Raw genomic sequence first — 12,809 nt, 5'->3', positions numbered from 1 at the left:
CGGGGAGCCATATGGGATGTTGGGGATCGAACCCGGGCTGATCGTGCGGAAGAAAAAGGTCCTCCCCTCTGTGTTATCACTCCTGTCCCCATGGGTTCTGGGTTTTAACTGGACACCAGTGTAGCTGAGAGGGCCTTTATAGGAAATGGGGAGCATGGTCCTATACCCATCCTGTGCCTTCACCACGCACACAGCCTCACACCCAGGCAGAATCCTGACCGGGTCTGACAGGACTAAGCCAACTGGGAATGGCAACTTGCTCACCAACAGCTCCAGAGTGTGACAGCCCAGCCCTGAACTAGTGTCCCCTCCAACCACTCCTGGGGGCCAGTCTGGCACCTTTGGGGGCCCTCCCCGCCCCTGACACCACGAACACCTACACACACAATGTAGTGGCACCTTTATTCCCTGAAGTCCCTTCCCATCTCAAAATATTTACACCAGGGCTGGCCGGGGAGGGGCAGTTTGATGGCCACGTGGGGGTTATGGGGGGCAGTGCTAAGCTGCGCAGTGCGCAGGGATAGTTCCTGAGGTGCTCAGGCCAGGTCGCCATGGGGAGCGCCCCGCTGCTCGGCCACCACGGGTTCCGACTGCGCCAGCAGCAGCATGTTGTCGTGCCGAAGGCTCCGCACCTCCTCCTCCAAGGCCGCCCTGTCCGCCTTCTCCTGCGGTGGGGGGTTAGAAGTGTCAGAGTGGCCAGTCCCTGGGGGGGGGGGCTCCCAGTGCCCCACCATTGCCCTCATCACCTTCTGCAGGTCATCTTGCAGCTTCCTGAGCATGTTCTCCAGGTGAGAGACCTTCTCTGATAGGCTCCCAGCTTCTGGCCTGAGGATGTAGCAGTGAGGAAGGGAGGGAGAGAGAGGACTCAGGGAAGAACTTAGCACCCCCTTAATACCCCACCCCCACTTTTTTTTTTGGTTTTTGGGCCACAGCTGGCAGTGGCGCTCAGGAGTTATTCCTGGTTCTGTGCTCAGAAGTCGCTCCTGGCAGACTCAGGAGACAATATGGGATGCTGGGATTCGAACAGGGTCCATCCTGTGTTGGCTACGCACAAGGCAAACGCCTTACCACTGTGCTATCACTCTAGCCCCTCCCACCCTGCCTTCTAATACTGAGGGGCTGGGGAGGCAGAAGCAGAGCTGGGGGCCCCCAGGAGCAGGGTGGGCAGGTGGGCACTTACTCAGCTTCTGACTTGGGTGGTCCCTCCGGTTCTCCGCTCTCTGGGTAGGACTCTGGGATGCAGAGGCCAGGCAGGTGAGAGAAGGGCATAGACCTGGCTGTCCCCCACAGTGGGTCCCCCCTTCCAAGCTCAAGCCTCACCCTCTCGGGCCAGTGATTCCAGGATGCTGTTACAGGTGGAGGCGATCTCAGAGATGGAGCGCCACTCATCTTCCAGGGTCTCGCTGCTGCCCGCCTCCGACAAAACTATGCAGAGGAGGCTCAGCCATGGGGTCCCCACCAGCCACACACACCCCCATCTCCCTACACACACTTACTTTTGCTGATGGAGTTCCGCAGAGAAAGGGTTCGCGGCAGGAAAGAGGCTCTCAGCTCGGGGGCAGTGTCACCCCTGTCCTCGATGCCTGGCCCGTCCTGGGTGGGTGAGTTGGGTTTGGGGGAGCGCAGAGGCTATGCTGAAATGCTCATACTCGCCCCAGGCCCACCCTGTGCCCTCTAGAGCCCGGATCCACTCACTGGAGTGAGGTGCGTGTCCCGGGCTGATGGCTTGGCTGCGGTGGGCAGGAGCAGGTCGGGGGTTGAAGTGGGCAGGAGAGGAACATCATCCTCCAGTGAGCTGCAGGGAGCAAAGGAGCTGAGCCCAGGTTGGGGGGTACCCAGGACCTGTCACCCCACTACCAAGGGGCAAGGGTGCACCTGCAGGGTGACGATGAGTGCTGGCTGTGCAGGAACTCAGTCCTCTCCTCTGCTAAGTCCCCAGGCACCGCCGGCCCGCAGCCATCCTGTAGGCGTGTGGGTAGCTCAGCCACTTCCGGGGTGCCGTCTTGCACAGACTCTGGGGCCCCCCGCCGGCTGGGCTCCTGCAGAGACAGCGTGTACAGCTCCGAGAAGCTCCTGGGAGAAGGAAGGGCTGAGTTAAGTGCCCCAATGGCGACCCTTTCAGGAGAGTGGATGTGTCAGAGGCCTCCACAACCAGCGTGCACCTGGCTGCTGGATATCTCTCCAAGACCTTGCTAGGTCTAAGTCCCAATGCTGGCTATATGGAGTCCAGCCCTGCCACTGAGAACCACCTCATTTGTGAGACGGACTAATAGCACCGGTTCCAGAGCTTGCTGGAAGGGTGCAGAAGCCACCCAGTAGGTTACTAAGCACCACGACCCCAAGGCTTTTTCCTTTCTTTTTTGTTGGGTGGGGGTTGGGTCACACCTGACAGTGCTCAGGGGTTACTCTGGCTCTGCACTCAGAAATCGCTCCTGGACGGAGCCAGAGATAGCATGGAGGTAAGGCGTTTTGCAGAAGGATGGTGGTTCGAATCCTGGCATCCCATATGGTCCCCTGAGCCTGCAAGGAGCGATTTCTGAGAATAGAGCCAGGAGTGACCCAAAAACTAAAAAAAAGAAAGAAAGAAAAATGAAAAAAGAAAAAGAAAGAAAAGAAAGAAAGAAAGAAAGAAGAAAGAAGGAAAGAAAAGGAAGGAAGGAAGGAAGGAAAAGAAAGGAAGGAAGGAAGGAGGAAGGAAGGAAGGAAGGAAGGAAGGAAGGGAGGAAAAGGAAGGGAGGAAGGGAGGAAGGGATGGAAGGAGGGAGGGAAGGAAGGGGAGGGGAAGGAAGGAAGGAAGGAAGGAAGGAAGGAAGGAAGGAAGGAAGGAAGAAGAAAGAAAGAGAAATCAGTCCTGGAAAGCTCAGGGGACCGGGAATAGAACCGAGTCCATCTGGTTTGGCCAAGTGCAGGGCAAATGTCATAATTATTGCAGTGCTATTGGTCTGGCCCCAGGCTTTTTCCTTTCTTTGGCTGATAAGTCAGTTTCTAAACTTCTATGAGTAAGGAAGGCTCACATATTTTTAAGCAGTTGTAAGAAGAGAATATTCTTTTTGTGACACATGAAAGTCACACGTCATAGTCATACGTTATAAAGAAAGTTTGTGGGACCAGCCTCCTGGGTTCATTTCCACACCTTCTTTGGTCTTCCCAGTGCTGCAATCCAAAATTTTTTTCCTCCATTTTTTTTTTTTTTTTTTTGTGGTTTTTGGGTCACACCCGGCAGTGCTCAGGGGTTACTCCTGGCTCCATGCTCAGAAATTGCTCCTGGCAGGCACAGGGGACCATATGGGACGCCGGGATTCGAACCGATGACCTGCATGAAAGGCAAACACCTTACCTCCATGCTATCTCTCCGGCCCCTTTTTCCTCCATTTTTGTGCCATACCTGGCTGTACTCAGGGCTTACTCCTGGCTCTGCACTAGGGGAATCACTCCTGGCAGAGCCTGGAGGAACCTATCCGGTACCAGGGATCAAACCCAGGTCGACTCAGGTGCAAGGCAAGCACCCTCCTCTCTATGGCTCTGGGTCCTGCAACCCAATAGTTTGCATAGGTAGAGGAAACTTTGGGAAGTGGTGCGGTGCGGGGCTGGAGTGATAGCACAGCAGTAGGGCGTTTGCCTTGCAGGTGACTGACCCGGGTTCGATCCCTGGCATCCCATATGGTCCCGAGCCTGCTAGGAGCAATTTCTGAGCACAGAGCCAGGTGTAACCCCCTGAGTGCCGCCAGGTGTGGCCCAACAACCAAAAAATTAAACAAATAAATGGTGGGATGCGGAAATTTAGCTTGTCTAATGTGTAGGCTGACAAGGGTTTGATCACCTGTAGCCCCATGTGGTCCTCAGAATCCCACAAGGAATATAACCTCTGAGGGCACAGCCAGAGAGTAAGCCCTGAGCACCATAGGCTATGGCCCAAAACAAATGAAAAGATATTGGAGAGGGGGTGTCTGTGCTATCTCAATGGATGGAGGGATTAGGGAGGACAGACTCTTCTACCCAGCAGTGCGGTTCTGAGGCACCAGGGGTCAGACTGCCCCCCACTGCCTCCTCCTCCAGCCCTTTGATTTGCTCCCTGCCCCCCATTTTTAAGCACTCCCTCCTACTTTAATGCAAAGAGAGATTGAGAAACTCGGATTCCCTCCCTCCATCAGCCACCCCGACTACGACGTGGGATGCTGGGGAAGGCAGGAGAGCTGCCAAGCCAAGCCAAGCCAGGGCTGTGGGCTGTGGACCGTTGCCCGGCCTCCCCTCCCACCGCCCCGCGTCCCCCGCGCTGACCTGCGGGGCCGGCCGCTCTCGTCTGGGGGCAGCACGGTGACGCACACCTTGGGCGCTGAGCGCAGCAGCTGGGCCGCGGCCTGGGGGCCAAGGCTGGGCAGTGTCTGGCCGCACACCCGCAGCAGGCGCGCCCCGGGCCGCAGCCCTGCTGTCTCGGCGAACGTGAAACGCTCCACACGCGTGATGAAGCCCTCGGCGTCCACCTCGAAGCCCAGGCGGCCCTGCCCGTCCCGGGGCGGTGCGAGCTCTCGAGTCTCGCAGCCACGGCTCACCAGCTGGGCAGAGAGGGTGGGAAGGGGGTACCCCGTAAGCGAGCAGAGCAGGGCGAGGGGCACCCCTGGGACCCCAATCCCAACCAAGGCCTCTAGGAGAGCATGAGCAATCTCTTAGGGGCACGCATGAGGCTCAGAGTCTCAGGAACCCCCCCATCCTGCCTTGCCACATTTCTAGGCTGGATTTGCACCCCAAAGCATCCCTTTGGTTTTGTTTTGTTTGTTTGTTTTTGCTTATGGGTCACACCCTGTGGCTCTCAGAAATCGCTCCTGGCAGGCTCAGGTTTGGGGGACAATATGGGATGCCGGGATTCGAACCACCATCCTTCCTGGGTCGGATGCATGGCAAGGCAAACGCCCTACGGCTGTGCTATATCTCAGCCCTAGAAAAGTCTCTTTTTTTTGGGGGGGGGGCGCCTCACACCCGGTGAAACTCCGGGGTTACTTCTGGCTCTGCACTCAGAAATAGCTCCTGGCTTGTGGAACCATATGGGACGCAGGGGATCAAACCCAGATCCGTCCTGGATCTGCTGTGTGTAAGGCAAATCTTTAAAAATCATTTAAATGCCACATTTTTGTTTTGTTTTGGGTCACACCTGGCGGCTCTTAGGGATTACTCCTGGCTCTGTGCTCAGAAATTGCTCCTTGCAGAGCCTAAAGTTGGTCTTATGCCAGGAAACTTCAGGGTTAGGGTCTCTTTGTATTTAGGCCAAGGTTATTCCTTTCCATGCCTCTAATATTTTGGTGGGCCTATGCAAACAACAATTGCCACTCTAACACCGTTTTTACTGTGGTCCTTTGACTCTAATCCTTAAAAAAAAACCCACTTAAAATTTGAGGTTAACTTAAGCTAATATGCATGTACAGGGAAATAATGCCTCTAATGTTTAAGGAGTTATGTAAGTTTTATGGCTTTAGATTGCCTTGTGTGCTGTTAAGAAATATTATAATGTGTTACAATCTGGGGACTTGAGGGACAAAGTAATTGTACATGGATTCTATTTTGTTTGTCTTAATGTTCTTTGGCTGAAAGTTCAAAGTTATCAGCAAGGGGACTTCTTCTGAGAATTATGTTATGGGTGATTGTCCTTACACTGTAACTTTACCATGTTCTCTTTCTTTGCATCTTTGTTCTCATAATTAAAAATAAAAATTATAAAAAAAAAAAAAGAAAGAAATTGCTCTTTGCAGGCTCAGGGACTGTATGGGATGCCAGGAATCAAACCCTGGTCCATCCTGGGTTGGCCACGTGCAAGGCAAACGCCCTGCCGCTGTGCTATCTCTCCGGCCTCAGCACACCCCTTTGGCTTTGCACCCCAAGCACATGCACCCCTACCCGAAGCGGTCCTAGCTGCCCGACCCTGCATTGCATCGCATCACACCCAACCCGGGCCTCACCTGCAGCCTCGCCACCACCTCATTGACAGCCTGGCCCGGGGGCCCGTCCAGCCGCAGCGTGATGGCCTCGCCGCGGCCGTGGTACAGGTCGAGCTGGTGCTCCGAGAAGGTCCAGGCCAGCACGTCGCGGCATGCGCAGTTGAAGACGACACGACCATCGCGCGGGACCACGAGCACCAGCGCCTCGGCCGAGATGCCCAACAGGCAGGGCACCTCGGCGCCCTCGGCCCCCGCAGACACCCGCGCCCCGGCCGCCGCGCGGACACCCCACACCAGCGCGCCCGCCGCCTGCAGCTCGGAGCCCGCGCCCCGCGGCGTGGCCCGGCGCCGGCCGCCCAGGGAAGGCAGCCCGAAGCGTGAGGCCGAGTCGAGCGACGTGGTGGTCACCTCGTTGGTGGCCAGGTCCTGCAGGTACTGCTGGCGCGTGCGCGTGGCCATGGCGTGGAACTGGCGCGCATGGCCGGCCGCCTGCTCGCCATTGAGTGCCTTGGCCAGCAGGAAGGCCCTGAAGTCGGCGTTGGCCGGGAAGGGGCCCCCGCCGCGGGGCAGGGCCGGGCCAAAGGCCGGGGTGTCCAGGGTGCGGCTCACGGCCACTCTGTGGGGACGACGGGGGCAGAGCATGGAGTCACCAGGAAACTGAGGCCTAGTGTCCCCCAGCCCTCAAACCCCCTACCCACCTGTAGGAGGTGCGCGGTGTGCAAGGCGCGTGTGCGCGCACCACCAGGAACACATGCTGAAAGTGGGAGCGGATGGTACTTGGGCAGAAGGGTTTGCTGCCCGGTTCCTGGAACACGATGGTCACAATGTCGTTGCCGATGTGTCGCTTCCGCAGGAGCTGAGAAGTGGGGGACACAGACAACAGATGAGGGGAAAGTGAGTAGGACTTGTCTGCCTTCCCATCTCCCACTTCTGGCAGAACAGAGCCTCAGGCCCAATGGCTTCCCCATCTACACAGTCCCCTTACCCCCTCCCTGTGAAGACCTGGGGAGGGACAACAAGAGGCAGGGTGATGGAAGCCCCCCCACATATTGCCCTCCAGCAGCCTTATTTCCCCCAGAGCCCCTGGAAACCACCCATCCTCGCCCCCTCACACCTGTTGCTGGTTATTGGGGGTGTAAGGCAGCATCGTGGACACGTGGAACATGATCTCGTGGTCCTGATATGTGGTGTAGAGGGAGTGCGTGCCCGTGGAGTCCGCTGTGGCGTTGAGGGGGGCACAGAGAAAGAGTGGGGGAGGCTGGGTGATGCCAACACCCTGGAGTTCCCATGCCCAGCCAGTGCCAGGCTGCCAGCCCCCTGGGCCTTCACCATCGAGGCTCCCCCAGGATAAGTGACAATCCAGACCCGGGTGCAGAAATGATGAAGGCAGAACCTTCGAGTGCTGGCCTGGCATGAAGGGGCCTTCCCACTGGGGCAGGGGGAATGTGTGTGTTTGATGGACACTTTGAGGGTGGTCCCAACACCCCCTGCATCTCCCCCCACATACATATAGCTCACCGAGCTCAGCATCTGCACCCCTCTGCCCCACATCCCAGCCTCCCCCGTCCTGGGACAGTATGAGACCTAAGTGCAGAGACAAGTGGGGGCCCCCCACCCTGATCCCAGGCCTCACTTTTGGTGTCCAGCTGGGCCCGATAGTTCTCGAAGCCCTTGAGCCGCACCACATCTCCCAGCAGGGTGAGGAACTGCATGAAGGCGGCGCCTGCATCCTCGTTGTTGTACATCTCCTCCTCGGATCCCTGGCCTGCCCGGCAGTACAGGACGCCCACCTTTCGCTGGAAGCTCAGCTGGGGAGCAGGGGGGACACAAGCGTTGGCCTCAACACCCACCACCCAGAGCCTCTCCCCACCAGGCCCTGGGGAGTGGAGGGAGGGGACACTGTCTGGGGCACCGTGTCCTCGCCAAGCAAAGGGTTTTGGAGGATTGAGCTTGCAGTTGGGGTACAAGTGATCACAGAGGGGGAATCTCAGAAAGGACCCTGCACAGGGCGTGCCCAGTCATTATGCACATTGTTGTCCTCTATAACTCGATATATATTTTTTTTTTTTTTTGGTTTTTGGGTCACACCTGGCAGCGCTCAGGGGTTACTCCTGGCTCTATGCTCAGAAATCGTTCCTGGCAGGCCTCAGGGGACCATATGAGATGCCGGGATTCGACCACAAACCTTCTGCATGAAAGGCAAATGCCTTACCTCCATGCTATCTCTCCAGCCACCCTCTATGCCCCAAGACTCCCTCTGATCCCAGGCAAGCACACCCCAGGCCCTGGAGGCCTCGGACCCAGACCTTTTGGCTCTGTGTTCATGTACAGCGCAGGTGCTCTGGCCTCCTGCTAGGGCTTTGCTGCCCCTCTGCCCTTTCCACCCATAGGGACAACTGGACTCTCAGTGCCCCAGGACCCCAAACTCCCAGGCCGGGGCCCCCCTGCACCTTGAGCCTTCTTGTAGCTACTTCCTCAAAGATTAGACATCTATTCGGGGCCCCCCCTCAGACCTTCCTCCCAAGCCTCCTGACCCATTTCACCAGCTGCCTGGATGCCTTTCCAGCACCCCCTCCCTGTGACCCTCCCACTTCCTGGGGAGATGTCTATGGTCCACAGAGACAGGGGTTTCAGCCCCTTTGGTCAGTTCTGTTCCGATTGCTACTGCCAAGGGCTGACAGCACCACCTCAGTGCCCTGTGGAGCCCTCAACTGCCCTCTCTCACTGGGGTCCTCCTTCACCATCACCCACATTTCTCTGTGGTCTCCACATCCGTCTGGCAGACGCATATAACCACAGCGTCCAGGCTGGGGCCTCAGTGCATGAAAGCTTGAGGCAGGTTTCTTGAATGACTAGCAGATTGAACCACAGCTTGAACTGAGGCCGGTGGGCAATTTTTTGTTCCAACTGGCTGGAGCCCACAGTGACGTGCTATCCAGGAGAAGGAGTGACAGCCTGGTGAGAGATTCACTGAGGCCTTGCAGGGAAGGAGAGACCAGAGGAACCGAGCCTTCACTTAAGCAGCTGCATTTAAGCACAGCTCTAGGCTCCCTGAATATGCTACAGCGTTAGAGATTTTCCTTCCCAGGTTAGAGGGTCTCTAAGACCTGTTCTCAGTAAAAGTGGATGTTGCGGGCCCGGAGAGATAGCACAGCGGCGTTTGCCTTGCAAGCAGCCGATCCAGGACCAAAGGTGGTTGGTTCGAATCCCGGTGTCCCATATGGTCCCCCGTGCCTGCCAGGAGCTATTTCTGAGCAGACAGCCAGGAGTAACCCCTGAGCACCGCCGGGTGTGCCCCCCCCCCCCAAAAAAAACAAAAAACAAAAAACAAAACAAAAAAAAAAGTGGATGTTGCAGTGCAGCGCCACTAACCAGCACCACTGACCTTTCTGGTTGTCGGACCCAGGCACCCACCAGTCACTCACCACTTGCTCATCCAATGTGAGCAGCGTGCGGGGCACCTTCGGGGAGGCGGAACCCAGGCGCAGGCAAGTGGGGCTCAGCCTCGGGGCCACATGCTCCAGAAGTTTCTTTGGGGACAGACCCCGAGGGGGGCCGGGAGGCAGCACATCTTCTGAGATGGTGCCGCGGAGGGTCCGGAGCTGAGGAGAGTGTTAGGACATTCAGAATCCATGTGGAGTGCAGGGGGAGAAGCCCAGCCTGGCCCCCCCACGGTTGGAGCCCACCTGCGTGGTCCGCACAATGATGCGGTAGCTGTGCACGGAGCTCCCGCCGCTGCCCTCCTTCTCCTCCCGCCGCAGGCTCACGGCTACTGGGCCCAGTTCCTCGTCCAGGCCGAAGAAGTTCTGGTGCTCTGGGGGTACGAGGTGGGCACGTTGGGGCCCACTCACCCTTCATGGATCTCTCTCTTTCTCTCTCTGTCTCTGTCTCTCTGTCTCTCTCTGTCTCTCTCTCTCTCTCACACACACACACACACACACACACACACACACACACACTGGTCCTATCCACCCTTGCTGGATTTCCCTCTCTCTCTTATTTTTGGGGGGCTTTGGGTCACACCCGGAAGCACTCAGGGGTTACTCCTTGGCTCTTCGCTCAAAAAATCACTCCTGGGGCCGGAGAGATAGCATGGAGGTAAGGCGTTTGCCTTCCATGAAGAAGGTCATCAGTTCGAATCCGGCTTCCCAGGAGCAATTTCTGAGCATGGAGCCAGGAGTTTCCCCTGAGCACTGCCGGGTGTGACCCAAAAACCAAAAAAAAAAAAAAGGCAAAAAATCACTCCTGGCAGGCTCAGGGAACCATATAGGTTGCCAGGAATCGAACCCGGGTCTGTCCCTGGTCAGTCACTTGCAAGGCAAAAGCTCTGCCACTGTGAGATCTCTCTCTCTCTGTCTCTGTCTCTCTCCCTCTCTCCCCCAGGAAGCCCCGCCCCTGCACCCCAGGGAGCCAATGCCGGCCTGTTCCCAGGCCCAGCTCTACCGTGGCCTCGCCCACATGCCCCATTCCTCTTGAGGGTCCAGCCCACCCTTGTGGCAGGGATGAGAAGTTTCCGGGGTGCAGAGGTTTTTGCCAGCCTCACCTGACATCAATGGGGATTTAAAAAACAAAAACTTCCTCCCCAGCCCGAGGGGTGCAAGGTAGAGAGAGGAAGGCAGAGAGGCGTGGCTGGCTGTGGGCAGAGGCAGGGGAGGTGGTGAAAGTTGGCCCCATAGCACAACCTTGACCCGGGGCAGTGCCTGACTAGCCCTTCGGTTGAGGGAAAGGCTCGGCCATGAGCCGGCTGTGTGTCCAGCAGGTGATAAGGAAACTCTGCCCCAGTCCTCTGCCCTCCCCTGCCGCCGGCTCTTCCTGGCCTCCCCTCACCTTTGCCGTAGAAATACTTGCGGTAGTAGCCAGCGCCCAGATCTGCGTGCTCCAAGCTGTAGGCTGAGGTTCGGTTCTGGGGTTCCTCCAGGACGGACACGGCGGCGTTGGGCAGGGCAGGGGGCACCGGGGGGCTCACCAGTCCACTCAGGCCCAGCTCACCTTCGCCCCCCAGCTCACTCACAAAGCCGGGTGCCCCCAGCAGCATATCTGAGGGGCCAGCGGGGTCCTCAGAGGGGGTCGGGGTCCCAGATAAGGTGTCGATGTGGCCTGCATTCCCCCGAGGCCTTGGTGCCCAGTCGAAGAGCAGACTCTGCACGTCATAGTGGGCGAACCAGCGGGGCTCGGGCACCAGTGGGAAAGTGGGCTCCGGCTCCTCGGCTGGCAGCCCCAGCAGTGCCAGGGGGTCGGTGAAGAGCCGGGTGGGGGTGGCTGAGGGCCGGCTGGCTTCCTCGTGGCTGTGGGCCCGGGCCCGGGGACTGGTGGGTGCAGTGGGCCGGGCCTCCCCAGCATCGCTGCCGCTGCGAAGGAGTGGGCCTCGGGTGAACCTGGGTTCGAAGGTGTGCGGCGTCAGCGGAGGCCGGGACGGCTGGCGCAGTTTGCGAGCGAAGAGGTCATCGGTGGGTGCCGGGGCTGCGCCCCGACGAGGGCTCCCCACACCGCCGACCCACATGGGCGTGCTGCGGGCCTGGCACTCCAGGGGCTGGGCCGCATTGGCGGGCACGGATGCTCGGTGCCCAGCCCTCGGGCCAGTTCCTGCCCTGAGAGAAGAGGGGGCCGCTCAGAGGGGTCTGGGGACAAAACAGGAACTGGAGCCCCTAGTCTGGTCCTCCTTCCACCCCCTGGGCTGGCTTCCGGCCCCCTCTGTGACCATCAAAGCCGCTTCCGCTTTCCTGGCTACTTCCCTGTCGCCCGCCCGTTGCCGGAGTTTTCCAGCCCCCTCCTCCAGTCGGGGGTCGGACGGGCAGAGCCTTCACCCACCCTGAGGTTCTGGGACCAGGTCCCCCCTTGGTGCTGCTGGAATCCCCAGGCCCCACTCACACACCTGGACCTGGGTCCAGACCCAGAGTGGGACCGTGGCCTGCCTAGATGGACAGGGGACTGGTGACGGCTGCGACGGGAAATCCACAGGCCCCTGGAGTCCTGAGCCCTGCCTGCTGGACAAAGAGAGGACGTCCTGTCCCCCGAGACCTTCCTCCCTGCCCCTCCCACTTCCTCCAGGCTCCCCAAGGAGCTGAGCACCCAGAGGCGCACGCTCACCGCTCTGGCCCCACGGTATCAGTACCTCAAGGCCACAGGGGTGCAGAGGGGTTCACAGAGGCCCTGGCAGGACTGAGTGAATGGTAAGAGGGCTTCCCTCAGAACAGGAAGTGGCCCCAACCCTGGGCCCAACCCCCTGCCCACTCCCACATCCTGAGGAAGGTGCTGGGGTCATATTGATTCGGTCACGGGGAACCGAGTCACCTGAGGGGCAGGCCCCCCGCTCACCCTCTCACAAGCCACTGTGGGCACATCCGGGGCCAAGGCAAGAAGGCTGAGTGGCTGCGGCTGGAACTCCGGCCCGCCAGAGCTTCTGCCTACCTAGCCTCACTGATGCTGCAGGGAAAGGCCTGCACCCCATCTGTCAGGTCCAGGAAACGGTGGTGGGAGGGGAGTGCCCTGTCCTAAGCCATTTCATGTCAGACTGAGCATTCGAACCCGCCTTGCCTCTCTGCAGGGCCTCCACGGCGCTGCACCTGCCTGGGTGGGCGGTGGGGGTTGGGCGAACTCAGACCTCACAGGATGTGAGCCTGAGACACCCCAAGGCCCCAGGGACAGGACTGATGCGGAAATGGGTGCAAAGGAGATGTAAGCGCGTGACGGAGACCACCACCGAGACAGGGGTGTGGACCCTGCTGGGCATGTCTTCCTGCATGTCCGGTCGGAGCCTGGCTGGTGTTCCAGAACCCAGAAGCTGGAGGCCTCCAAGCCTCGGTCTCTGGAGGTGTCTCCCAGGCCAGGCCCTGACTGACCCTGAGCTTCTGTTCCCTCTTCTCCAAATTGGGGTCAACCATT

General features: G+C 58.8%; 1 protein-coding gene across 1 annotated transcript; it reads right to left on the bottom strand.

The window, feature by feature from the left end:
• Nucleotides 1–392: 392 nt before the first annotated feature.
• Nucleotides 393–11,492, bottom strand: SIPA1 (signal-induced proliferation-associated 1). Its single transcript, XM_049780149.1, has 15 exons — nucleotides 10,755–11,492; nucleotides 9,614–9,741; nucleotides 9,353–9,529; nucleotides 7,561–7,735; nucleotides 7,042–7,145; nucleotides 6,626–6,783; nucleotides 5,949–6,543; nucleotides 4,279–4,553; nucleotides 1,876–2,073; nucleotides 1,696–1,795; nucleotides 1,497–1,593; nucleotides 1,321–1,425; nucleotides 1,181–1,232; nucleotides 747–825; nucleotides 393–665 (listed from the first exon to the last, which is right to left on the bottom strand). The coding sequence occupies exons 1-15, from the start codon at nucleotides 11,425–11,427 to the stop codon at nucleotides 537–539; spliced, it is 3,045 nt and encodes a 1,014-aa protein (XP_049636106.1). The 5' UTR covers nucleotides 11,428–11,492; the 3' UTR covers nucleotides 393–536.
• Between the last annotated feature and the right edge of the window lie 1,317 nt (nucleotides 11,493–12,809).

Source organism: Suncus etruscus, chromosome 9 (genome assembly GCF_024139225.1).
Source record: "Suncus etruscus isolate mSunEtr1 chromosome 9, mSunEtr1.pri.cur, whole genome shotgun sequence".
Classification (NCBI taxonomy): domain Eukaryota; kingdom Metazoa; phylum Chordata; class Mammalia; order Eulipotyphla; family Soricidae; genus Suncus; species Suncus etruscus.
This window is presented reverse-complemented; position numbering and strand designations above follow the sequence as displayed.

What these genes read in the sequence shown, in the direction of transcription:
- SIPA1 (XM_049780149.1), bottom strand. Translation starts at nt 11,427, where the DNA reads ATGTGGGTCGGCGGTGTGGGGAGCCCTCGTCGGGGCGCAGCCCCGGCA. An exon ending in TCACATTGGATGAGCAAGTG is followed by an intron (nt 7,736 to 9,352) that starts GTGAGTGACTGG and finishes CCTGCTCCCCAG; the next exon opens with CTGAGCTTCCAGCGAAAGGT. An exon ending in GGAATCACTGGCCCGAGAGG is followed by an intron (nt 1,233 to 1,320) that starts GTGAGGCTTGAG and finishes TCTGCATCCCAG; the next exon opens with AGTCCTACCCAGAGAGCGGA.